Here is a 26264-nt window from a genome sequence, read left to right as displayed (position 1 = left end):
TCTTTGGAGGTAGGACCCTCAAATCTGCTTTTTTAATACTTCCCCCTGGTGATTCTCATATATACTGAAGTCTGGGAACCACCTGTTTAGGAAATGTTTGGTAATTGATGACTTCAATTGGAATTCAAGACAAGCATTTATCACAGATTCCAGAGAGCCTTCTAGGCTGGAAGCCCAGAAGGTAAAAGGTTTTGTCCCTGGTCACACAGCTAAGTAGAGACAGACCAAGGACTCAGAGCCCCTGGGTCCCTGCTCAGAGCGGTCCCCATTACTCTCACCACAACGTGCTAGCAGGAATGTTGAGGGGACAGCCCCTGGTGATCATGACTGGTGCGGGATGTAACGGAAGCAGCACAGAACTGTAAGCAAAGTCCTGCCTTCTCATCTCAGCCCCAGCTCTTAACTGAGGGGCTGTGGCCAAGACACTTCAACCCTCCAGACCCAGGCGCTTCATCTGGTCCTTTTAACGAGTGCGATACGAGCCTGTCCTTCTTTATCTGAGAGTCCCTCACCACTTTGCATGGGAGCAGAGCCTTCTTACCAGTTCCTTTTTTTTTTTTTTTTTTTTTATTTTATTTGTTTATTTTTGGCTGCATTGGGTCTTTGTTGCTGCGCGCGGGCTTTCTCCAGTTGTGACGAGTGGGGGCTACTCTTCGTTGCGGTGCGCGGGCTTCTCATTGTGGTGGCTTTTCTTGTTGTGGAGCACGGGCTCTAGACACGCGGGCTTCAGTAGTTGTGGCTCGCGGGCTCTAGAGCGCAGGCTCAGTAGTTGTGGCGCACGGGCTTAGTTGCTCCGCGGTATGTGGGATCTTCCTGGACCAGGGCTTGAACCCGTGTCCCCTGCATTGGCAGGCAGATTCTTAACCACTGCGCCACCAGGGAAGCCCCTTCTTACCAGTTTCTCATGGGACTGGCAGGGATAGATCCCGACTACCAAGTTCTCTAAATTGTAAGGACTTCCCTAGGGTGGGGTCAGGAAGAGGGCCTGAATGGCTACATGAGCCCCCTCTCCAGGACCACCTGGGACTTACCCAAGACATCCTCACCTTTGTGTTCCAGATTCCTCCCCTCCCACCCACCCCTCTCTCTTCACAAGTTTATCCTGGCTCAGCTGGCTTTTCCCTCTAAAGCAGTTCCAGTTATAGCTCAGGGCACATGCAACAGCCATTCACCCACGCAGTTTAGGGAGAAAGGAAGATTTTACACTGGTATCAACCTTGAATCCTAGCTCTTAGTTTACACCATCAGGTTGGACTCTGGATCCAGCTTCCACCCCATGAGCTTGAAAGGGAGGCATCATCGGGCCCAGCCTGGGTGCCCAGCAGCCTGTGTTCCCGTCTCTCTGCTGCCCTTGACTTGCCAGGTAACACACACCTGTGTGCTTTCCAGCTTGGGGATCCCCCTGTGTGGAGGACCCAGACCTGTCTTCATTCAGGACCCCGGTTTCCTCTTCTGGATGGCTCAGTCTACCCATAAAGTAGCATCCCAGTCCTGGCATGGCATATTCTCTGGGGATAAGAGGACCAGATACATTTGCCAAAAATCAGGAGCATTTAAGTTCAGGGCCAGGAGGAAGAAGGGAGCTGTAGTGGCAGAAAACTTCAGGTTTCACTCCCTCAGCCTGTGGCTTCTGTCCTTGGTGCTGTCCTGGTCCCTGTCTCTTCTTTTCTCCCACCCCACCCCAGCTTTACTTATCACTCCCCAGCCTACATCCCCCATCTCACCTCTCTTCTTGGCTCTAGAATAAATGTTTTTTTGTCTGCTTCGGGTCGTTGAGGCACGTGGGGTCTTTTGCTGAGGCACACGGGATCTTCGTTACGGCGCTCGAACTTCTCTCTAGTAGTGGTGTGTGGGTTTTTTGGGTTTTTTTCTCTCTCTAGTTGTGGCGTGCGGGTTCCAGAGCACGTGGGCTCTGTAGTTTGCAGCCCTCAGGCTCTATCGTTGAGACGTGCGAGCTCAGTAGTTGTGGCGCGCGGACTTAGTTGCCCCTTGGCATGTGCGATCTTAGTTCCCCGACGAGGGATCGAACCTGCGTCCCCTGCATTGGAAGGTGGATTCTTTACCACTGGACCACCAGGGAAGTCCCTAGAATAGATTTTCTATAGCCTATTGGAGGTCTCCCATGCCCCTCAGATGCCTAAATTTTAATATGTCCAGAACCAACTCGTAGCTTTGCCCATGATTGATTTCGCTCCCTGTCTCTACCCCACCCTCCTAGTCCCCTGCCTTTGAACCCTCAGGGGTCTCCCCGCTTATCCCTTCCATCCAGTCTGTCACTGTGACTTCTGCCTCCACAGTGTTGCAGATGTCGGTCTCTCCTTTCTGTCCCCCGCCCTGCCCTATGTTGGGGACTTGTCACCTCACCCCTACATGCTCCAGGAGGTCACCCAACCAGTTTCCATCCTGTTTCTTCTCCTTCTGTATACCCTGCATTCGATGGCATATCGGTCTGGTGTCCCGAAGCCTTCGGAGCCCCCCATTTGCTTCCAGAACAAAACCCACACTTTGTTCTTGCTCATTATGTAGCATCCAGAACCCCACAATGCCTGGGCTCAATCAAAATGTTGTGTTTTTAAGTTTCTTATAGCACTGAGCACTGGGGTGGTGGGAGATACAGAGATGGATAAAATGCAGTCTCCACACTTAAAGACCTATGGCCCCAGCCACATTGTGTAACAGACCCTAGTTGCTCCCCTTCCCCACCCATGAAGTGTCTGGATGGGGGCCCCTGAGCAAAGGGTCATCCAGGGGGAAGACACGCTGCATCTGCCCTGCAGCCATGTGACTTTCATCAGGACGTGGCAGCAGCTCCCAGAATCAGAGAGCCTGGGGCACAGCCTAGGAGGGGGCTGGGGACAGGCTGGCAGTGACAGAGCTGCAGCAGCCACTGGGAGGGTTGGAGAAGATTAACTTAACCTCTGAAAAGCAGAGACTCCTGGAGCTGGAGGAGACTGTCAGGGGTCTTTACAGCCATTCCCCTGTTTCCAAGCAGGCCTGCATATAACTGATACAGGCAGGGAAGGAAGCTGTGCTCATTACCACCATCCTCCTGCAACCCATTCATCAGTCCTCCCTTGTCCACGGTGCTAGACAACGTGACTCCAGCTGGTTGGATCCCTGCTGTGTATGAGGCTACAATTCTAGGCAAAAAAAATCAGGGAGGGCGGCAGCAGAGTGTTTCCGCCTAACAGACCCCACACTGGCAGAATTGCTGTTGCTGTCAAGCCGAAAGGTTGGCATGTTCAATGAGGTAGTATGTGAGAGGGGCTTAGCCAAGGGCGAGGCCCCCATCCCACGCTCACCCAACTCCAAAACACATGCTCTTCCCACCACACACATGGCATCTCGGGTGAGAGTCAAGTTTCGAAAGGCCCCAAATAAGCTCAGATCTCCCATCTCTAATCTGGTGACCTGCCACAGGAAGCTGTTTTTCTCATTCAGCCAATTTCCTGATGCTAAAATCCAGGCCGTTTTTCCCTGTTCTGGTCTTGGGAAACCTGGTCGCCATACTCTGCCACCAGCACCTCATCAGCCTCCAGTCCGTGAGCCCCTCTGTATCCTTCTCATCTCCTGGCTCTCCCCCAGAGTGAGGAGTGGTGTTGCGCTGTCCCCCACGCCGTGATGCAGGCATCAAGGGGAGCTGGGGCCACAGGGCCTTGCGGCGGAGAGTGTGAGAGGCAGGGCCCTCCGTTGGCCAGGACACGTGGAGAGGCAGCAGGCGGACATAAACTCCAGAGTCACACATGGCTGGGAAAGTGTGGGTTAGCGAGGAGGATGTGGGAGCTGGTGGGTCCAGGGTGTTTAGAGAGCGTTTCCAGTTGCAACTTGATGCTCCCTTCTTTCTGCTCCCAAAACACTGGTGTATCCTTCTCCCCTATCCCTCATTTTGATGGGCTGTACTTTTCTGGAAGAGGAACCAGATCTTGTTCATCATCGTGTCCCCAGCACATGGTAGGCACTTAATGCGTGTTTGATAAAAGAGGAGGGGGCTTGGAGGTTCTTCCTCAAAAAGTTTCTTTCCCTAATAGGCAGCGGGGGCTCCCGGAGGACACGCACGGCACTTTAGGCAAAGTATGTGAAAACGGATCTCAGGACTGTGAGAAAGGGAAGCTTGCTAAGATTCTGGATGAGGAATCAATTGATTTTTCCAGTGACTCTGAAAAGAAAAATCTCACTGAGTGAGCAGAAAATGCAAGGACAACTTTCCAAACATGGAGCGGCCCGCTCCACCCCATCTGTGATTGCTCAGCTGTTTGCCCTGGAGGATGAGGACAGGCAGGGCTGGGTCACTAAGCAACCAGGCCCTGGCACCTGCTGGCAAGTGTTGGCGTGGTCCTTCCTCAAGTGGGGCCTCCCTGGGGGGCTGAGGCAGAGGGGTCCATGTGGGGAGGCGGGAGAGCCCACTATGATGGACTTCTCCTGTCTGCCTTTCAGCCATGGGAATGGCAGGTTGAGGGGGGAGGAATCAATACACTTCTCATTTGTTTTACTTTCCCAGTTTAACTCTAAGCAAGTGAAGATCCCAGTTTGGTGACCCCAGTAGTTTGAGCATTCTCAGACAGCCCAGGTGGAGTGGGCAGGGGCCCCAGGCCTTCAAATGGGCCCAACACTGGGCTTGGCAACCCAAGCCCTCAACCTTCACTCTGGGTGACCTCAGGAAGCATGCTCACTGCTCTCGGCCTCACTTTCTCCTTCTGTAAAATGGAGAGACTTGCCCCTCCAGTAGAGAATAATTGCTAAAGAGGACCCAGCATCTGGCTGTGAGAATGGGTGGAGAACTCCTGGGCTTGGGATTATAAAGGCTGTTTGGAGGAATGCAGATGGGTGTTGAATTGTGACGTGAGGTGGGGTTCTTGATTGCGGTGTGTGGAGGTATAAGGTTCTGTTCACAGAAGAGAGAAAGGGCAGGAGCTAGGGGTCTGCTGCGAAATGGTTAGAATGTAAAATAGTAATAGTCAGTTCCTGGGCCTTGATGTGTGCCAGGCACTGTTCTAAGTGTATAGACTCATTTAATCCTCACATCATCTACAGTTGCCGCATGAACAACGCGGGTTTGAACTGCATGGGCCACTTGTGTTTGGATGTTTTTCAATAGTAAATACTACTGTAGTACACGGTCTGTGGTTAGTTGAATTCGCGGATGCAGGATACCGAAAGCCCACTATACGTTATATGCGGATGAGCCCCAGCATTGTTTAAGGGTCAACTGTGTATATGGTTTCCATTTAACAGTGAGGAAACTGAGGCACTGAAGGGGTTCAAGGGTCACACAGTAGTAAGGGGCAGATCCAGAACTTGGGCCCAAGTAATCTAATGCCAGAGCTCCCAGCCCCTAAGCTATGCTGCCTCTCCTGTAGCTCTTTCCAGAATTACCCAAGTAACCGAAGCCCCAGCAGTGAGGCCAGGAGATGCTCACAGATGCAGCCCCATGTCAGCAGCATTCGTCTTGGAGTCACTGAGGACAGCGCACTTTGCCAGGCCATTTAGGAGACAGGAAACCAGATGTCCCTGCCCCTGAGCCTTTAGGATACAATGAGAAGACACACACGTGGGAAGACTCCGAGCTACTCAATGACCAACTAAGACACGTTTCAGTATCACAGAGTAATCCCGGAGCATCAGCGTGGGCTGGGTTAGCAGGGCGGGCAGGCAGCACAGGGACAAGAGGGCGTGTGTGGGCCAGTGGCGAGGCTCCAGCACCCAGCACCAGCCCAGCCGGTGAAGCTGAAGGCACAGGCGGGGCTTCCAGTTAGAGGGGAGCCGAGAAGGAGCCACTCCCCGCAGCAGGGCAGTGCCACTGGTGTCCCAGCCGCCCCTCCCCTCTGAGCGAGCGTGGCAGTGCAGGGATGCGGGCTCCCATGCACCCGCTCACCACCTCGGAATTCTCTGAATCATTTATGGAGGCTCGGCCCCAGCTGGAGCCAGCACGTGGTAGGAGAAGGTGCGCCTGCTGTCCTGGCACCCACGGCCTATGATTAGAACACACGAGCTGGACTGCTAGAGCCGCCCATCTCTCACGGCCCCGTGACTCTGCAGGGCTTGACTTGATGGCTCTCAGAGCACGTGGGATCCTAGAAGCTGAGGAACCCTGTGTGCAAAGCATTCTTGTGCAGAGATGTCCACTAGGTGAGAGTGAGGAAGGGATTCGGAGGTGGGGATGGAAAACTCTGAAGGCAAGCCAATTCCCAGCTCCCAGCTCGGTGACTTCAGGAGAATTCCATGACTCCATGGCCTGCAGAGGAAAGATGAGGCAGTGTTGCCCCAGATCTTCCTTTTGCTGTCGCATCCATTTCTCTAGGATGTATGAGGTTGGAAAGCCGGGGTAGCTCCTTGCTCGTGGCCAGCTGTGACGGGGTGCGAGGAGAGCATCTGAAGCAGGGTGGGAAGTGCCCACTGCTTGAATCGCCTAACGATTCAGGTTTCTGCAGAATGTGGGTGATTGGACTGTTCGTCTCCAGGCCCATTCCAGATCTCTGAGCCCAGGCTTCTGAATTGCACCCGAGCTCCCCTCTGGAGGGTCGTCTAAGAAGCTATAAGACCCTCTCCTAGCTGCAGCTGTTCCTCTGAGCTGAGCTGGGCTGTCCAGATCATCCCTAGGCTTCAGCCATTTCTTAGTGCACCTGCCAGGAGAGTGGCCAGGCCTAGGAAAACAGCCTGGTCCTGGAGGTCCTGGGATGAGGGCCCACTTGCTTAGAAGTAGGATCGACTCCTCACTTTCCCGGAATCTAGAAAGTAAAGGACACTCCCAACTTTACGGGAACCAGGTGAATCCAGCTGGTTACATGGCCCCCAGGTTCCCCTGCCCTTGGAATCTTCTTTTTTTATTGTAAGAAAACATATATCATGTAAAATGTACCATTTTAACCATTTCTATGTGTATAGTTCTGTGGTATTAAGCACTTTCACATTTTTGTACCACCATCACCACCATCCTCTCCAGAATTTTTGCATCTTCTGAACTCAGCACCCATTAGCCAATAACTCCTCATTCCCTCCTCCCCACAGCCCCTGGCAACCACGATTCTACTTTCTGTCTCTTTGAATTTGATTACTCTAGGAACCACATATGAGTGGAATCATAAAGTATTTGTCTTTTTGTGACTGACTTATTTCATTTAGCGTAATGTCTCCAAGGTTCCTCCATGCTGTAGCATGTGTCAGAATTTCCTTCCTTTTTATGAATGAGTAATATTCCATTGTATTGTATGTACCACATTTTGTTTATCCAGTCATCCATCAACAGGTTGCTTCCATGTCTTGGCTATTGTGAACAATGCTGCTATGAACATGAGTGAACAAATCTCTATTCAAGTCCTACTTTCACTTCTTTTGGGTATATATCCAGAAGTGGAATTGCTGGGTCATATTGTAATTTCATGTTTAATCTTTTGAGGATTCGCCATACCATTTTTTTATAGCGGCTTCACCATTTTCCATTCCCACCAGCAATGCACACAGGTTGTTATTTTCTGTGTTTTTGATAATAGCCACCCTAATAGGTGTGAGATGGCATATCACCATGGTTTTGATTTGTATTTCCCTAATGACTAGTGATTTCAAACAGTTTTTCATGTGTTTATTGACCATTTGTATATCTTCTTTGGAGAAATGTTTATTCAAGTCCTTTGTCCATTTTTAATGGGGCTGTTTGTTTTTTTATTGTTGAGTTATAGGGGCTCTTTATATTGATATATTCTGGATCTTGATCCCTTGTCAGACATATGATTTACAATGGAATCCTCTTTAAATTGATTCTAAAAGAGCCAAGTCTAGCGTTTGAAGAGACTAGAGTCTAGGATGAGTTATTGGAACCCACTCACTCACCCTGCCCACCATCATCCCTAATTCACTCCGCAGTGCTCTGGTCCTGGGTTCTCTGGGAATACAGAGATGGAAAAGGTACAACTCCTGGTGTTGGGATGCTCATGGTCTAGTCGGGGAGACAGGCTGAGACACAACTCATACTACTATATAGAGGATGAAACCAGTGCTGGAATAATATTGGGGCGTAAGCTCATGCTGTCAAAGAGCCCACTAATTCTAGATAGAAGTGGTGGATTAAGGAAAGTATCCCAAAGATATGTCAGTTCCAGGGGGCAAATTCTCTCAGGTGAGGAGGAGGACCTCTCAGACTGAATGATCAAACTAAGATGTCAGGGAGACTGAAAGGAGACAGGGACCTAGAAGGAGATCCAGTGAGGAAAACTAACCTGAAAAAAGACCTTCTCATGCCCTAGAAACTCTTGAGGGCACAAGAGAATGCCCCAAGGTAAAATTCCTGTTGCCACTGCAGTAGAACGGGTGTCACCCTATTCTGCTTGGATTCACACTTTAGACCTCTGAGCTAAAAAAGGGGGGCTTCATAACGGTCCAGGGGAGGGGAGAACAGAAATGGAAGGGATTTGCAACATCCACCCTCCGAAACAGAGTGCAGGAGTCTCCCCTGATTTCCAGTTACTGTCTCAGAAGTAGATAGGTGCCATGGAGCAGGAATCCCTTATACAATTCTGGAACCTTTCATTTCCATAGATTCGTTTTTGGGTTTTGTGTGTGTGTGCATGTGTGTGTCTTATTGCTTCTTTGTGTTTTATTCAGTTCATTAAGCAAATGTTTAATGGCCCCTCCTGTGTGCCAGGCACTGTCCTGGGAACTGCCCTTGGGAACAAGTGAACAAGTGAACAAGTCTGTCCCTGCCCTTGGGAAGCTTCTATTGTATGCTCAAGCTGCAGGGATGTGTGCTGATCTTGAGAGGCAGCCAGAGCACCTGTGTCCAGGCCACAGCCAGGCTGGGGGTGGGGTGGGGGGGAGGGACTGTCAAGAAAACCTCCAGGGTAGAGTACAAGGATGCAGTTTTACAGAGGAAAGAAGAACAAGCTGTGTCCTGGGGCCTGCAGTAGACAGAAAAAGTGAGGGCGGGTGTCCGTGTAGGACTGAGAGGGGATACCTGGGGCTACTAGAGTAACCAAATGTGCTGGTTTGCCCAGGACTTTCTGATTTGGGCACTGAAAGTCCTGCATCCTGAGAAAACTCAGTCCCAAGCAAACTGGGACAGCTAGTCACCCTACCTGGGACTCAAGCTGAAGGCACTGCCTACTTATCCATGGGACACACAGTTGGCATGTAGTGCCAGGGGCCCACAGCACTTCAGGGGCCCACAAAAATGTTTTAATTTCTTTTAAAATCAGGAGGAAAAAAATGAACTTTTAGGTTGAAGAAAGTACTTTAATATATGACATTTATATATTTATTTTTATACCAATCATAAAATAATAATTTCCAAGACTTTTTTATGGAGAAAGGGGCCCACAGCCCTGAAGATGAAAGTGGATGAACAAGAGTCATAATGTGGCCCAGGCTGAAAGGCCTGTCAGGGGCCAAGGTTAAGGCAAGAGGACTCCCGCATGGGGTCAATACCCACCAGTCAATCTTCCCTTTGCCCTGCCAGATGAATGACTACTGATGCTGCTGGTGGTTACCATGGCGTTTATTGAGTGCTTACTGTATACTTACATTGTGCTAAGCACTTCCAGATGTGCAATCTCATTCCGTCTCTGCAATAAATGTATAAAGAAGGCCTTCTTATCTGCGTTTCGCAGGCAAAGCATCCCGAGTCTCAGTGAGACTGACTTGACCACGTTCACAGACGACCAAGGGTATGGCCAGCAAAGGCCAACCTATGGCTGGATGTGCAGGCAGCGTGGCCTAGTGGGTAATAACATACCTCCATCATTGAGTTATTTCGAGGATTAAATGAGATTGTGACTGCTAAACCCTGCGAATGCCTGGCTGTTGAGATTTTTATCATGATAATGAGGCTCTACAGGGCCTGAACTTAAGTGCGAAGCTCCAAGGCCACAGGGCTCTCCCAGCCTCCTGCGTGGGGCTCCTGCCACCCCAGGTGACCTGCTCCTGCCAGTAGACAGAGATGGCCAAGTGAAAGGGTGAGGGACGCCATGCCCAGGCTCCAGGACATGCTGCCAGCCCAGAGAGCCCACAGACATGATGCCCACACACGCGGAGCTGGGCTGGGCTGCCTGGGAAGCCGCCGAGGCTGGTCCCGGGTTGTGCCGTGCTTGTTCCGGTGTCCACAGTATGTGCGTCTCTGTCTTCCCTCCTCAGATAACCTGTGAGCTCCAAGGACAGGGACCACACCCCATCGGTTTCATGTCCCAAGGTGCCTTTCACAGTCCCCAACCCATGGGCAATTCAGTCAGTTACTGTTGACTGTCTACATTGACCATGCTCCATATTTTTGTCTTTAGGGACTTCAGTCTCTTTCTAGTTTTCATTGCTCCTCCTCTACATCCCCCCAAAGCAGCTCAAATTCCACATGGTTCTGCTTGTATGGATGGCTCCATCCTTCCTTCCTTCCTCTGCTGGGAATAACCTATCAGGGAACACAGTTAAGGAATTTGATTCTTTTATTTCGGGACATTGGACAGCTTCATAGAGGGACTTGTGGGAATCAACACCTTCACTGCCCTGGGTGGGGCTGGGGAAGCCATTCCAGAACACGGCCAGTCGGGACTGGGAGGGGGCCCTGTAGTGAAGCCCCATGGGGCTTCCTCTTTCCCATCTGGTTGAGGCCATCACAAAGGGGCCAATGAACCCTGAATGTGATCTGAGTATCGAGCAGGGTGTGCCCAGCCCGGACAGACGGGTGCCTGCCCCTTTCCTTCAGAGGTTCCTACTTACGATGGGCCAAACAGAGACACTAGGTGTTTGGGTCAGGCCAGCTGCTGGGCAGAAGGTGTCTGCAGGTGGTCATTCTCCTGCAGCTGATGCCTGAGGCTCTCCTCCCAGACAGAGGCCTGGAGATGCTTCCCACCCAAGGGGCAAAAGAATTGCTGCTGACAGATTTGCCAAGAGCTAAGAAAGAGGAAATGTGGCAAAGGCTCATGGTGACCGGCTTCCGGGATAGTTTTTGTTTTGTTTTCTTGAACTGTGTGAGTTCAGAAGGTGTGGACCTACTTGAGCTTGGCCAACGTGGGGTCTGGCGGACGAGTAGAGAAAGCCAGTGGTGAGTAAGGAGCAAAGTCAAGTCAAAGAGAAGCGTTAGGCACGTTCTGTAGACCAGTTGTCACTGCTGCAGTGCAGACCTGCTGAGCTCCCAGCTCTCCTCCCAGAGGCCGCCATCCCCACACCCAGTTCTCTGAAACAGAAGAGGAAGCAGTGATGAAAGAAACCACCCTATCCTATCTTCTGTGTAAAATCTTAGAGCTGCAGAGGGGTCTTAGAACTTTGCTGGTCTCGCTTCGTGATTTCACAGATGAGGAAACTGAGGCCCCAGGAGTGAAAGTGACTCGCCAGAGGTCACAGGTCATTGGATGGTCTTGCGTTCATTCTCACCAAGAAATTGCAAAGAGCTGAGCCATGGGACGGGCTTCCAGCCAAAGCCCCCAGCCCCACGCCGCCCACACCTTCTCAGCATCTGCTTCTTGGGGTGCAGGTTGGTGTGAGGTGCTCCTGGACCTGACTGCTGTCCATGCTGGGCTCTGGGCTGAGTATCACCTAGGCTGGTCCACTCTCTCCCTGCCACCCAAGCAACAGGTATTTTCCTGACACATCCTTGGAGGTCAGCCCAGTTCTCCGCTGAGCCCTGCAGAGGGTGCCAAAGAAGAATAATCATCAGATATCCTGTCTGACTCCCTCCAGGGAGCATCTAATTGGGGAGATGGGATTGACACAGGTGAAACAATAATTAAACAGTAAAAGGCAGCATATAATCAGATGCTAAAGGTAGCCATACAGGCTGTGAAGGCACCTCCATAGGTCCTGGCAGTGGTGGAGGTAACATTAGCAGGCAGCTGTGGAGGTTCATGGCACGTGGAATTTGCAGCTTTGCTATGACAGGAATCTGAGGCTTTGAGGCCATGGGGCTGGTGTTTGGAAATGAGTCCCTGAGCTGGTGAGTGAGCTTAGCTGCCCACCTGCATCCTTCCTCAGCCAGCTTGCTGCCTCCCAATTGGAGAAGGGAGGAGAGAAAGCAGAACTCCAATGAAGTGATAAAGCTTTTGTCTACTTGTGAAAAGTGTCCATTAAGTGAGAGTGAAGTTACCAAAGGCCCATCCACTGGTGGTGGGAGGACATACACAGGAAACACCTGATTCTTGATACAAGTATGATATTAGGAGAAAGGCGGGGACCAGTACAAACCTGTATACTGTATACCTTTCTCCATTTGGAAATTAAAATGTCAGGAACCTAAAAGTTTAGGAGAGCAGAAAATGAGGAGATTGCTGTGGGCCAGAGAAATTTTCTCGGGAAACTACACAGAGAAGATGGAGCTAGGGGAGATGGGGGCTATGTATTCTAGGCAGAGAAACTGCACAAACGACAGTGTAGAGCAGAGGTGGGCAAACTACTGTTCATGGGCCAGAGTCCACAAATAAAGTTTTATTGAAACACAACCACACTCATCCTATGGTCACTCTCTGCTACAGTGGCAGAGGTGAGTAGCCACAGAGACTGGATAGCCTACGAAGCCTAAAATATTTGCTCCCTGGCCCTTTACAGAAAAAATTTGCCAAGCACTAGTGTAGAGAAAAGAATGAACAAACCCTATAACATGTGAGCCAATCCAGAGGAAGTGCTCCAGGAAAATGAGAAATTAAATTGGCTCACAGAGATAGGACTTTGTATGCCTGGAGTGATGATAGTTACAGTACATGCCTTTTGGATGGGTTCAATCATTTCCAAAATACCCATTATTTCATTTGGTTTTACCTTTGCATCAATCCTATGAAACAATAAAGGATTTTTATAGATGAGGAAACTGAGGCTTAAAGACATGATCCAACTCTCTCAAGATCACTTTGTTAGTAATGGGAGTCAGAACCTGAACACATGCTTATGTTCACCCCGCAGGTATTGCCTGAGCCTCTACCATGTGCCAAGCTGGAACTGAGCTCTGGGACCCCATGGTGGAGCAGAGAGGTGCTTCTCTCACAGAACTCAGTCCAAATGGCAATCCAAGACTTACTGCACTGTAATTCCTAGCAGAAAGCAAGATCATTTTTCTCCCCCTGTAGGCGATGGGGGGCCACTGAAGGTTCTTGGGCAAGCATATATTATCTGCTTCATGCTCAGGGCCACTGGGCGTGGAGAAGAGGTAGAAGTATGGTGTAAGTCATTAAGGAGCTTCAGTCTAGTTAGGAAGAGAAACCAAGATGGATGGTCTACTTGGAGGTTAATATAAGTAGATGGATATTTAAGTGCAGGATAGTATAGCGTTAGCTTTGGATGTAGGTTAGCTCTAAGCTTGCTGGGGCTCCATGTCCTCATCTGTGAAATGGGCATAATACTAGTACCTTCCTCATAAACTTGTGGTGAGGATGAAATGAGCTAATACACGCTAAGTGAGTAGAACAGTGCCTGGCACATAGTTAGCCTGTTAATAACAATCAAGGATCATAGTCATCATCATGCAGGGCTGAGGTGGTCAGAGAGGCCTTGACAGGTGGAAGATTTCAGATAGACAGACAGCAGTAAGATGATGAAAGCTATATGCAGGAGAAAGAGGCTGACAAGTTTAAAAAGAAGGAAAGTGAAATTTCCTTTTTTTTTTTTTTAAATATGTATTTATTTATTTATTCGGCTGCGTCGAGTCTTAGTTGTGGCACGTGGGATCTTCATTGCTGTGTGTGAGATCTTCATTTCGTCATGCGGGATCTTTGAGTTGCGGCATGTGGGATCTAGTTCCCCGACCAGGGATCGAATCTGGGCCCCCCTGCATTGGGAGCACAGAGTCTTAACCACTAGACCACCAGGGAAGTCCCAAAGGGAAAGTGAAATTTCTGGCAAAAATGAGGTTTGTGTGATTTAGGTCCAGAAAAAAATGGGCCCGAACGTATCTGATGGCTCCAGCACATTCTCCTCAGCCCACTCCTGACCCTGGGGGTCCCCCTCATCACTGGGGCTTTCATGGGCTGCCTTGAGCTCAGCTGCAGAGACTAAAAGCCACAGGCTTCACTCAGAGTCTCTTCTTGGTTGGGTCACTTCCCAATAACCGAAATTAAGACTTAACATATGTCATTGATTCGGATGCAGAATCAGCCAGTGTTTGGATTTTTTCTTAAAATAAAGTAAAATTCAACTTAGGGTAAATCTGCTCTGAGATAGGCCGCAGACCACACGAGGATGGTCCTCTTTGTTTTGGTGTAATAATATTTTAATCGAAAAGTCTGAGGATCACTGTCACAAGTGATCTGCTCTGAGCCCTAGCGCCCAGCCCTCTTCACTTGGCTGCATCCCAATAACCCTGAGAGTTAGAGAGGACACAGACCTTTCCATGGCTTAGGACCTATGAACACAAATCTGCTTTTCACCAGTGCCCTGGATGTGCTGGCTGCATTGGGAACAACTCAACTGTCTGCCACCAATGCCAGGAGCTTAATCAGAGCAGATGCCTCCCATGCCAGATGCACTGAGATGTATAAGCCTCCTAGGAGAGACACCTCACAGGGCAATGCCTGTTATCTTTAAAATCACAACAGAGTGAGCTCCCCATTCTGTCTCCATCTTGGGCCACCCCAGGAGACAAAACTCTGTCTGGTTTCTAGCTTTGTACCCATAGATGGAGACAAATCTTTCACTTTGAGGACTGGAGAATCTGGCAGGTGAATAGAAAGTGGGGTCTTTGACTTATCCTCTGAAGATTACAATATTATTGATCTGTTCACACCCTGGATACTGCCTTCTCGGTAAACCTTTGGGGCAGTGCATATCTGTGAGTGCAAAAGTGTTAAGTCTGCAGCTGGATGGGGACCCTTGAGGTCTGAAATTGCTTGGGAGGGGTCTATACCAGTTCTTCTCCAACATTGCTGCACATTAGAATCACCTGGGAGATTTTTTAAAATCCCTCTGCCCAGACTGCACACCAAGCCAATTAAATCAGAATCTCCAGGATGGAGCCCAGGTGTTGTGTTTCTAAAGATCCCCCAGAGGAGTCCACATGCAGCCAGGTTTAAGAAGCGCTGGTCTAGGTTTTCTACCATCTCTAGGATGGGAAAGAGTGGACTCCCGTAGCTATGGCTGACTGGCTGGCTGGCCTGCTTTGGGAGGTGATTCATTCAGTCCGTGGTCAGATCTTGTCTGCCAGATCTGGTGTGGGCAGCAGCCAGGGGTGCTGTCATCCCAGGGTGGGAGATTCAATGTGCTGGCCAGACAGGGCTCCTGGCATGCCCAGACGGGGTGGAGATCAGGATGGCTGTTTTCTGCATGAATCCTGCAAAGGGTGCCCATGGCCACTTGCGTCACTTCCCCAGGTTTGTGGTGGGAAGCGGGGAATAGATGGGTTATCTGCTGAAGGAAAAGAGAACAGGAAGAAAAAACCTGAGGTTAAGGCAGCTCTGACTCTTACTGTATTCAAAAACAGGCTGTAATACTGGCCTTTGAAAGCCATGATGCAGCTGCCTTTTCTTATCGGGAAATGGCTATAGCTCATTTGGAAACTATGAGAGATCTTCCAGGAGCTTCTAGAGCTTCTAACTCTTTTTTGTAGATAAGTATGAGAAAGCTGTTAACTCCTAAGGAGCAACAGCCTGCATGTTTCAGAGACGGACAGAATGGAGTGTATGTAATGGTAACGGGATACTGGTCTTTCTGACTGGAAGCTCCCAGAGGGCAGCAGGCACGTCTGGTCCCATAGAGATGTGCCCAGTGGGGTGGGTGCTGGGGGCGGGGTCTCCAGGAGCTAAGCGGGGAGGGACGAGGAATGAGAAGCTTCACTGTGATGGTCCCTGGATTAATAAGTCGACAGCGAAAGAAGACACTCTGTGTGGCTCACACCACTTGCTGCTCAGCTCAAGAAGATGGGAGATGCCCTGGGGAGTACTTCCCCTTGGGTGGTCCTCAATGGAATCAGGGTCCTATTCCAGAGACCTGAGTGACCACATAGGAAAAGGGTGGGCCCTGCATCCTGGCGCCTGCCTCCTCCTGCCAGAGGCTAGAAGTCCCTCCTTGACATCATTACAGGTGACACGGTGGCCCCAGGTCCTGAGGCTTCTGGGGACCCACTGAACGTTTCACAGGTCACGTAATTTATAGGTCTTGGTGTAGCGGCTGCTCGTCCCAGCCCCGTTGCATGGAATTTCAGTGATCGCCATGGGAGTGGCTGAAGCGGCAGTCCTAGGGTGACCACATGGAATTGAGAAGATCATGGGTTCCAGACTTTGATGGACTTGGTTCCAGGCCCAACGCAGATGCTTACTAGCGGTGGGACCACAAGCGTGTTTCTTAACCCTTCTGAGCCTCTGTCTGTAATCTGTAAAACAGGAATAACATACGTAGTATGTAAGGTATGTGAGCGTACAGTGCTGTTCTGATCGAGATCCTCAAGGAAAAGTACAGAGGGGAACAGACAGGCCAACGGAAGATGCTGTGATGGAAAAAGGATGTCAGCTCATCTCCATGCTGAGGGGTGGGTGTGGGAGGCCACGCCCGCTCCCCTCGGCAGCCACAGAGCTTGATATGACATCTTATCGGCTCTGTGGGATTGGAAAGTGGGAGGGGGAAGTGAAGGCGTCCTGCTGAGTGTGACTTGTCTCCCGTGGGCGGGCTGGAGGGAAGAGGCTGGACAGCTCTGCCCTGGGAGCCTGACATGTTCAGCTGGGTGACGCTGTGATGGCAGCATGGCTGTGAAATTCCCCAACCAAACCAGACACCCACAGGGCAGTGCTGGGTGATGTCAGCCTGGAGAACACGGTTGCCCCACCCCTCTGGGCCTCAGTTTCCTCATTTGCCAAAGGAGAATCCTGACCCACCCTGGGTCCGCTAGATTTCTAAGACCAGGCAAACTCTAGGCAGGTTTTGACTGACCTATTTATTCCCCCAAACTGTGGCTCCTGCACTCCCGGCCACACAGGACAGCGTGAAGACAAAGCAGGGAAGGTGGGTGGCAATGGACTTGAGAGAAACCCAGGGAATTGACAGACGGACAGGTTTGCTTAGACCCCAGAATTCTCCCCTGAATTCTGTCCACAGTGTGAACAACATCGACCTTCATCTCCTTGGCTTCCTTCTTCCTAGAGGGGGTGCGGGGGAGGGGGGCAGTCAGAAGAATAAATTGTGATGTCATGGGAAGAACACAGCAGAACAGACTGGCATCCCTTTTAGTTCTGCAGAGACTGACTGCAGGGCTTTAGGCACGTTCCTGAACTCCTCTTAGTCTCCATTGTCTCACCGGTGAAATGTGGGTAATAAACTCTTATCTTGCAGTTTGGGTTCTGAGGATTAACTGAGATAATGCAAGCCAAGCAGTCGGCACAGAGGAGGTGCTAAGTAAACGCTGGCTGTCCCTGTGCCCCAGCAGAGATTTATCGCCTCAAGTATCAGGGAAGGCTACAGCCCCCTGCCCCCACTAGTTCATGCATTCATTTGATAAATATGTATATGTGTGTGTGTGTGTATATATATATTTTTTTATTATGTGCAAAGTGCTGTGGCCAGTGACATGGGGCCTGGACTGATGTCCATGTGCCCTTGGTCCTCTCGATCTGGGAGAATTGCTGTCATTCCCATCAGCATATACTGGGATCACGTGTATGTTCCTGTCTCTCCAGCTCTATTGTTACTTCCTTGAGGAGACGACCATGGCTTGCATTTCTTTGCATCTCCCATAGCATCTAAATGGACACCCTCCATAAGCAAAACAGCTCTGCTGAGTCACCAGATTCATACCCAGTGCCTGTGTGCCGGGCCTTTTCACCTTGGTCTTGCAACAAGCCTGAAGGGTGGGTATTGCCCCCATTTCACAGGTGCGGAGACTGGGGCCGAGAGAGACTCAAGTCACTTCCCCGGGGTAGCTGGCTGCGCAGGGATTTTACCTTTGATTTTTCTCAGCCTGAGTCCATCCCATTCACTGCGTGAGGCTGGTGCTCACTTATTCTCGGTTGGAGAGGCCTTTGGGAGGACGAGGTCATTCCCTTCCTCATCCTGAGAACCATTGTACATCCACCCTCACATCTGTGTCTGTTCCAGAATGACTGTAAACCCGCAGAGGAGCCGCGGAGCCCGCCCACGCTGCAGGAGATCAAGCAGAAGATCGACAGCTACAACACCCGGGAAAAGAACTGCCTGGGCATGAAGCTGGTGAGGGGGCCTGCCCCGCACTGTCCGCCCCCTTCCTCTCTCCCCCTCCCAGCTCCGTAGCCCCTGCCGGTGTGGCTCCCCTGCTCTCCCTCTGCATTCTGGGGGATACCCCCACCAGGGCCCTCCCATTTCTTTGGGCTCCTGGAGGCCTCCAGGCTTGTGTGAAGCTGAGAGCCCGAGTTATCAGGGGTCTCCGTATGTTTTAGGGAAATAGAATGGGCTTTAGAATAAGACCCACATCTAGTCTCTGGCTCTTCCTGTTTTTAACTTGTGGCCTTGGGAAACCTTAACCTCTCTGAGCTTCAATGTAAAAGAGAGATATTAGTTCCCATTTGTCAAAGCGCTTGTGGGAATTAAATGATATACAAGTGACTAAGGGCCCAGGAGGCCCTGGGCAAGGGGAGCTCGCAGCTCCTCCTCCTCCCCTTCTTGGTCATTACAGCCTGTGTATGGGGAAGCTTCCTTAGACTGTGCAGAGCTCAGAGAGGGGAGGGCACCAACTTTGTGCCAGGTTTGGAAAGGCCATCTTCAGTGGGGAGGGGAGGAGACAGTAGAAGAACCCTGCCCCCTGCTGGTGGCTGGCGGCAGCTGGCTCTTTGGGGCTTCAGCCGGGTGGGGCGCCAGAAAACCCAGTCTCGGACAGGCCTGGGTTTAAGTCTTGCAGACTTCCGGGTTTTGGAAAGAGATGCAGGAGAAAATCCAGTGTACTGGTTCTCTGAGGACCTTATTACAGAGCCTTCCTGCTCCTCCTTGGTTTGGAGGGGCAAACTAGAGAGGCCACTCCAGACCCTGCCTCTTGGCCTGGGGACCCACCAAAGGCAATCGGCATCTGCCTCGTGGCAGGGGATTTGGGGCAGGCAGCCTGAGCCTGTCAGGAGGGGGTTTGACTGGGATGGCACTGCTATTAGGAAAGGCCTCTGCAGCCCACCGGATCCGGGGCCACGGCCCAGAGTGGCACACAGGATCAAGCAACACAGACCCCCCCTGACCCCACATGACCTCCCCCCACCCCCGGCAGAGTGAAGACGGCACCTACACGGGTTTCATCAAAGTGCATTTGAAACTTCGGCGGCCGGTGACGGTGCCTGCTGGGATCCGGCCGCCATCCATCTATGACGCCATCAAGGAAGTGGACCTGGCAGCCACCACGGACAAGCGGACATCCTTCTACCTGCCGCTGGATGCCATCAAGCAGCTGCACATCAGCAGCACCACCACGGTCAGTGAGGTCATCCAGGGGCTGCTCAAGAAGTTCATGGTCGTGGACAATCCCCAGAAGTTTGCACTTTTTAAGCGGATACACAAGGACGGGCAAGGTATGAGAGAGCTAGCTTCCACCCAGAAACTACCTTTTCCAACTCTGTCTGTGCTCCCCAACACACTTGAGTGGGAGGAGTGGGCTTCTCGTGGCACCTCCGTCCAGCCATCCATGTGGCATTAGGTCTGTGGAAGGGCCACACGCACATTCTGCCCGCTCACTGTGCCCCTCCCTCCACGTGTGACTTCAGGAAAACCACACCCTGGGCTCTCACTTCCTAATCTGTGGAATGGGACAGAACCCGCCCACCACTCCTACTAATCTTTTAGGGGATGACGTGAATGGAAACATGCTTCACACTCTAGCAGACACTGAAGATAAAGGTTGTTACCCTATTTATTCTTGTCAGGTTCATTTCGTTAGGTTGAAAGGATGGCCACTTCCATTTAGAAACACCAGCCTCTGCATTTCCAATCGGTCCCACCCATTCCTGAGCCCCTGCCCTTCTTTTCCAAGATGAGCGCCCAGCCCCCTCTCTTGGTTTGCAGTGTTCTTCCAGAAACTCTCCGTTGCTGACTGCCCCCTCTACCTGCGCTTACTCGCTGGGCCTGACACGGATGTGCTCAGCTTCGTGCTAAAGGAGAATGAAACTGGAGAGGTGGAGGTAGGTCTGGGACCCTTTGTTTGGCGCACAAACCCAGCCTGCGGGGTACGCTGGGTGGGCGCGGGTGGGGTTATCCTCACCACCCAGCACAGCAGGAAAATGTCTCAAGGCAGTTGAGCTGGGGTGAGTGCCGCTGAGGTGCAGCATTTAAGCCAGAATTGTAAGCGCCCTGGGGGAGCAAGTCAGGGCCTGTGTCTGGCAAGGCCTGTGGAAAGGCAGGATTTCATGCACTTTATTTCTGAAAACTCAGGGTGGAGGGGCGCTGAGAAACTCCCTGTGTTCCACCCAGGTTCTTTTGCTCCAGGATGGCCTGAGGCCCATCAAGCTCCATCCCTGGGCTCCACTGGGCATGGGTATTTTTGAGTCATTTGTCTCTCCCTGGTTCTTCAAAGCGGACCTCGATCCCCCAAGGGAAGCTCACCGGAGTCCAGTCTGTGGTGTGAAGTGAGGTGAAACCAAGCTGGTGCCCCCCGCGGCCTGGGCTACGTGGCGGGTGGGGTCACAGAGGAGTGACCGAGAGCAGGGTGCCTCTCACAGAGTTTGTCACACTGCATTCAGTGGAGGCCTGGGGTTCGGGGAAGCAGTCTTGGGAGCCACTGTGGAAATCTGGGGGGTCCAGGCGAGCGGGGCCCTGTCCTTTCCCGGCCTCCACCAGGCAGCTCTGCTTTCCATCTGCTTTATATAGTGGAAGATTTTGTTTGGAAAAAGTATTCCGCTGAAGCTGTTTGAACACTGCTGGCCCGTGGCAAGCTCACGGGCCTGGGGGTTTAGAGGCCTGGCTTCTAGTTCTAGTTTTGCTGCTATAAGCTTTGTGATTGTGGTGGTTGTGTCTGTGATTGTGGTTCCCTCTGTGGACTTCAGTTTTTTCATTTATCCAATGTGGGGATTAAACCAGATAAACCTTAATGTTCCTTTGTGCTCAAAGAGCTTAGGAGTCGAAACCCCTGGCCCCACGGGGGCCTCAGTTCCTGGGTCAGCCTGAGAGAAGTCAGACTTGCCTTCTGTCCTGAGAGGCCAGGTCCCACCGGGCAGGCCCAGGCCCACCAGGCTCTGCAGAGCTGTGCAAGTGACTCATCTCATCATCTGCTCTGCCAGCCAAGGGAGGCAGATACCCTAATTCCACGGCAGATGAGAAAGGCTGAGAAGGTGGACTTCTGTGCTCAAGGCCACACAGTGGAGCCAGGCTGACACCAGTCTCCTGAGTCCGAGTCCAGCTCTCCTCCAGATGCCACTTGAGGGTCCGCATGTTGGGAGCCTGTTGCTGATCACCCCAAAGCAGACAGCTGGGTCCCAGGCAGCTCCAGCATCACTGTTAAGATCTCAGCGGCTACAGAGAAATTTAAGATTATTGATTCTCTGAATAAAAATATGGCTTGTGGACTAGTAACTCTTGGCCACGAGATGCCAGGATTTGAAATTCTGTTGCTGGTGCGGCATGGAAACCCCAAGCTTTATTTGTCACAGCTGCCTATTCAGTAGCAAACCATGTGCAAACTGTGTGAAGAGTGGGGACAGCAGGGCCCCTCAGATCAGGCGACCACTAACCTGTCTCCTATTGTTTCTCCCCCAATCTCCCTCTCGCCCCACAGTGGGATGCCTTCTCCATCCCCGAGCTCCAGAACTTCCTAACAATCCTGGAAAAAGAGGAGCAGGACAAAATCCAACAAGTGCAGAAGAAGTATGACAAGTTTAGGCAGAAACTGGAGGAGGCCCTAAGAGAATCCCAGGGCAAACCTGCCTAGCCGGTCCTGCTTCCTCTTCTCCCGATGCCCACGGATTTATTTTTATTATTAATTATTATTTTGCCACAGACACTTTTTCTCAGGACACCTCTGTTGGGTGCATCTGTGCCCGCCCAGCAGTTCCAGACGTGGCACAAAATCTCTGATGGACACGTGTGTGCGCGGAGTTGGGGCCTGCCCGCCGTCACGCTGTGCCCTCTGCACGCTGCCCAGGAGCAGCGCTCGCTCGTGTGAAAGATCCGCCACGTCCTCTCACCATCGGCAAGCCTTTCACAAACCAAATAGTTGCCTCTCTCCACACCAGCCGGCAAAGGAAAGAAAAAAGATTTTAGAGATATATGTTCTTTCTCTGCCTTTTATTCTTTTTCAATTTCTTTCTTATTTGCCATCCACGGTTCCCTTATTTATGAGTCCAAAAATTGTAGCATATTCCTTTAGCAGGTCTGAGCTAAGCCCCTGAAAGCACGACAGTGCTCATAAAAGGACTGTCCCCCACTTTCCCCAGGTGCCCGTTGTTCAGGCTTAAGGGAAGGTCATAAAGCCACTGGCTCGGGTCAGGAGCACCGAAGCTGAGATTGCCTGAGAAATTTCCAGAGAAGCTGCAGCCGGCCCTGGCCCCTGATGGCCCAAAAGTCTGTGCACATGTGAACCCAAAGGCATATATATCTGTGTATGTGTGGTCTTCAGCCACATCTTTGTCAACAACTCTTTGTTTTTGAGTGACAGTTTTGAATTTAATATTGCCATCATCCTCATGTGTTTCCACCAAAGGGAAACCAGCCATTTACCATTTTTAAAGTCTCCTGCTGAGTACGGAAATTGGGCAGTCAAAGCCAAAACATGTTGCAGATAAATGTGTCCGAGCTGTCTTCAGCCTTCCCCGGGCTAGAGAGCAGGGGAGGCCTGGCTGCCTTGGTTTCCCTTTGGCCTCCAGCACTGCCTTTCTCCTCCCACTGGGACTCTGGGATCTCCAGGTACCGCCAGAGGAGCTGCCTTGAGTACAGAGCGGGGAACCTCCAACTCAGCCAACTTGGAGACCTTTATGTTGGAAGAATGGCCAGCCGTGGGGCTGGCCTCCTGCTGACCTCAGTGCCTTTTTGTTTTCAAAGAGGGACAGGAGCAGGGGCATTTGCTTGAGGCTCTGCTGCTGGCTTGCTCCTGCCAGGAAGTGGACCACGGCGGTGTGGGAGACAAGGCCAGGAGAATCTTCCCTCCAAGTATGGGACGAGGGTCGCAGACCTCCTTCCCAAGGTCCTGGGCTCTGACTTCCGAGAAGTGAGGTCAAACTGCCTAGACAGGGCGGATCTGATTCCCAACTCTACATGTGTACTGGCTCCTCGCTTAGGTTCAAACTTAAAACCAGCCAAACAGTTCAAGCCAGTAGCCAGGACTACAGAGACACTCCTGCACAGAGGGAGAAGGACTCGACTTTCAAAGCGGGGCCAGTTTTCCAGTGCAGCCTCTGAGAGACCATTTCTTCGTCAGCCTCTGAGAGACCATTTCTTCATCGTCCTCTGCCTTCCCAAGTCCCTGTTGGGTTGGTTTGAGCCCACACTTCTTTGTGTAGCCTCAGAAGTTCCCTCCCTCCCTGACCCTCGCTGAGTCCATATCGCCCCTGATCGCCCCTGCATCCCTGATGCAGACCCCTCATCGTGCAAACTACTTAGTCTTCAGAGCTGCAAAAACAGGACAAGTTAAGCAGCTCAAAAAAGATTTTTTACATCATAAAAACCCTAGTTATCTGCCATCTCCTGCTCAGCCTTATCATCCCCCTGCTTAAAAAAATCTCTCTCCCTGCTGTATATCGACAGGAGTGGGTGCAGAGTCCTCTTTTCTTCAAGCTGCATGTCTGTAACATGAATAGAAGGCATGGCTCCTGTGCAACCGCTGTGAATGCTGCTGAGAACCTCCCTCTGATGGGGTGGCTATTTTATTTTTGAGAGGGAAAAGAAGTCATGTACATATATACATAAAGGCATATAGCTATATATAAAGAGATAGTGGTGTTTATGAAATAAGGAAACTATGGGAAAATTCAGACTTTCTCTAAAGCACAGTTAGACCAGGACCCAGGCTGAGGCCCTACCTCCGAAACAGTAGTGTGTAGGGAGTGTCCCTTCCCTCCCAGGGTGGGCATGACTGCTGGAGTGCCTTCTACTGTTGTGTTGCCCAGTGCGTAAAGTGTTTGTTTTGGGGACGTTTTCTTTTTAAATGTCTTTCTTATATGGGTTTTAAAGAAAGTAATAAAAGCTTGTTGCAAAAATCATTCAGACCAGAGATGTGTTCCTTGAACTTCCCCATCTCATGGAAATCGGGAGCTGGGAGAGGGGGTGGGAATAGAGGAACGCGCACATTTTGTGTCCAAGTCAGATTTCCTTTTGCCAACGAACGGAGGAATGAAGGCTACTGTTCAAATCAGCTTGAGAAAACCGTCCAAAGGCATGGGCTGGGGGTGCTGCCTAGGTGACTGGCTATTCTGCATCCCCACAGAGCAGGAGAGGAAAGGGGACTTACTACAGAAAGAGTACTTAGAAAAGAGGAGGGGCTTTCTGGAGCTAAGGATGATTGAACACCAGAATAGGCTACTGAGTTAAGCAATAATTCTTCTATTTTCAGAATTATTTTAAAATTAGGAATGTGTTTTTGAAAGTTTGAGATCATCTCACCTGGAGGAAGAGGGCTAGATGACTAAAACAGTCCTTTCACCTTAGCTCTGACGTCCATCAAAGGAACACCTCAGTAATCGTGGCAATAACCACGTAAAAGTTATTAGAAAGAAATTCTCGCCTGCCTTCCGGTATTGATCACACACAGTGCAGTGAATGGGGGCCCCCGGAGCTCATCCAGTCCACTCTCGGCCTCCCTCTAGGAGAGCACCCCCTGTCCAATAGACATTCTTAAAAGTGTCCAGGAATGGGGCACATCTGTAATGTTTGCTCACCTAGACCTCCAAGAAGTACATCTTTCAATAATTTTGCCAAAACCCAGAAATGAAGCAGTTTCTGCTTTTCATTGAAACTCATTTGGTTACAATATGGGATTAAGTTTAAAGTTGTGCATTTGACCTTGGTATAGATTATTCAGTTTAGCACATAGAAAAAAGGAATCCTTTGCACAGCCTAACTCTCCCCTGCCACCTCACATGTACCTATGTTATTCACAAGGAGGAAAGGGAAGATGAGTCAGTGCAAATGTGTCACCATTACTGGAAAAACCATTCGAAGCACACGTCTTGACAACACTGTTTCACAGCAGAATTCTGGGTCAAACCACAGTGAAGAGTTGGATGTTCACTGTAGATCCAGCCTCACCATTTACTGGCTTGTGTCTTTAGCAGGGATTAACAAGGCAAGACACAACCTCTCTGAGGCTCCAATCCCTCCAAGGTTGTGCAAAACAAATCACGTCTGTGAAAGAACTTTATAAAGTACTACATGTTATTTGTATTCATATGAGGACCATATTTCATGACTGCTGTACATACTGTGCTCCCTTAGATCAAACTCTGTCTGTCCAAAGGTTCTGCTGTAACAATCTTGTTTGGGGTCAATTTCTAGAAATCTCTTTCTCAGTTTCATATTGCTTATGTCAACAGAGTGGATCGGTAAAAAAGGAGTTTACTTACAGTGAGTCAGCAGTGAAAAGGACAATTATTCTGGGGCTAATAACAAAAGGCAAGGGACCTCACACACACATTTTCATACTCATCCCCTTCTTCTTTTTCAAGCCCCAGATGGGGAATTTGTGAACATTGTAGATAGTTTCAAGCCTTTATCTTGGTTTAAAAAAAAAAAAAAGTGGTATTACCAAGGAAAAAAAGGAAGTAAACTGAAGTGTGTTTTTTTGATGGTAAAACCAAAGAACTCTGCAGTTATTCAGCTCAGCCCTTCTTCCTACCGTACAAGGAGAGCCCTGGTATGGAAATGACTGCCACAAACTGAGCAGGGACCACAGCAGGGGTTCTGAACCTTTTTGGCATCACATGATCCTGCTGGGAATTTGACAAAAGCATGGTAACCTCTTTTAGGAAAATGATCATACAAAATCTTGCACACTCTTTCAGAGAAGTTCGTGGACCCTCTGAAGATCCACTGAAGACCTCTTCCATGAGCCCCAGGTGAAGAAGTCTGAGGCTAAAGAAAGCATTTGTTGGCTAAGACTTCACTGTAGCAAAGCCGTCATCTTGCAGCCACATCGCAACTTACGGCTGTTAGTGGCAGTTGCCAATGTTGGGGAAGAATCATTGTTGTATAGAATTCCATGTCCTAATGTGCTTTCACTGTTTCTTATTTCTGTCTAGCCTAAACTTTGCTATAACTTAGGGCCAACCCTTCCTTCTTTTGCCTTGATTGATGACAAATATAAATATCTATATAAATAGCCCTTTAAAGATGTGAAGGAATGATTTTGGGCTAGGAGGTTAATTAGGTAGTAAGAATAGCAAGAGGCTGTTGAATATTTGGTAGAGGGACTTTAAAAATGGGAAGGGCCCACCTGCCTGAACTCTGGA

General features: G+C 50.4%; 1 protein-coding gene across 2 annotated transcripts in view; it reads left to right on the top strand.

Annotated features, from left to right (window-relative positions):
• The window catches only part of RASSF5 (Ras association domain family member 5), a 68795-nt gene extending 46744 nt beyond the window's left edge, over positions 1-22051 (top strand). For both annotated transcript variants that reach the window (XM_061185461.1, XM_061185462.1), the window contains 4 exons: positions 17980-18090; positions 19109-19406; positions 19897-20012; positions 21602-22051. In XM_061185461.1, the coding sequence (XP_061041444.1) occupies positions 17980-18090; positions 19109-19406; positions 19897-20012; positions 21602-21754 (678 nt within the window). In that variant the 3' untranslated portion in view covers positions 21755-22051. The remainder of the gene's footprint in view (positions 1-17979; positions 18091-19108; positions 19407-19896; positions 20013-21601) is intronic.
• Positions 22052-26264: the final 4213 nt, after the last annotated feature.

The sequence above is a fragment of the Eubalaena glacialis genome, chromosome 3 (assembly GCF_028564815.1).
Source record: "Eubalaena glacialis isolate mEubGla1 chromosome 3, mEubGla1.1.hap2.+ XY, whole genome shotgun sequence".
NCBI classification, from domain to species: Eukaryota; Metazoa; Chordata; class Mammalia; order Artiodactyla; family Balaenidae; genus Eubalaena; species Eubalaena glacialis.
The sequence above is the reverse complement of the archived record's forward strand: the minus strand, read 5'-3'. Positions and strand labels throughout refer to the sequence as shown.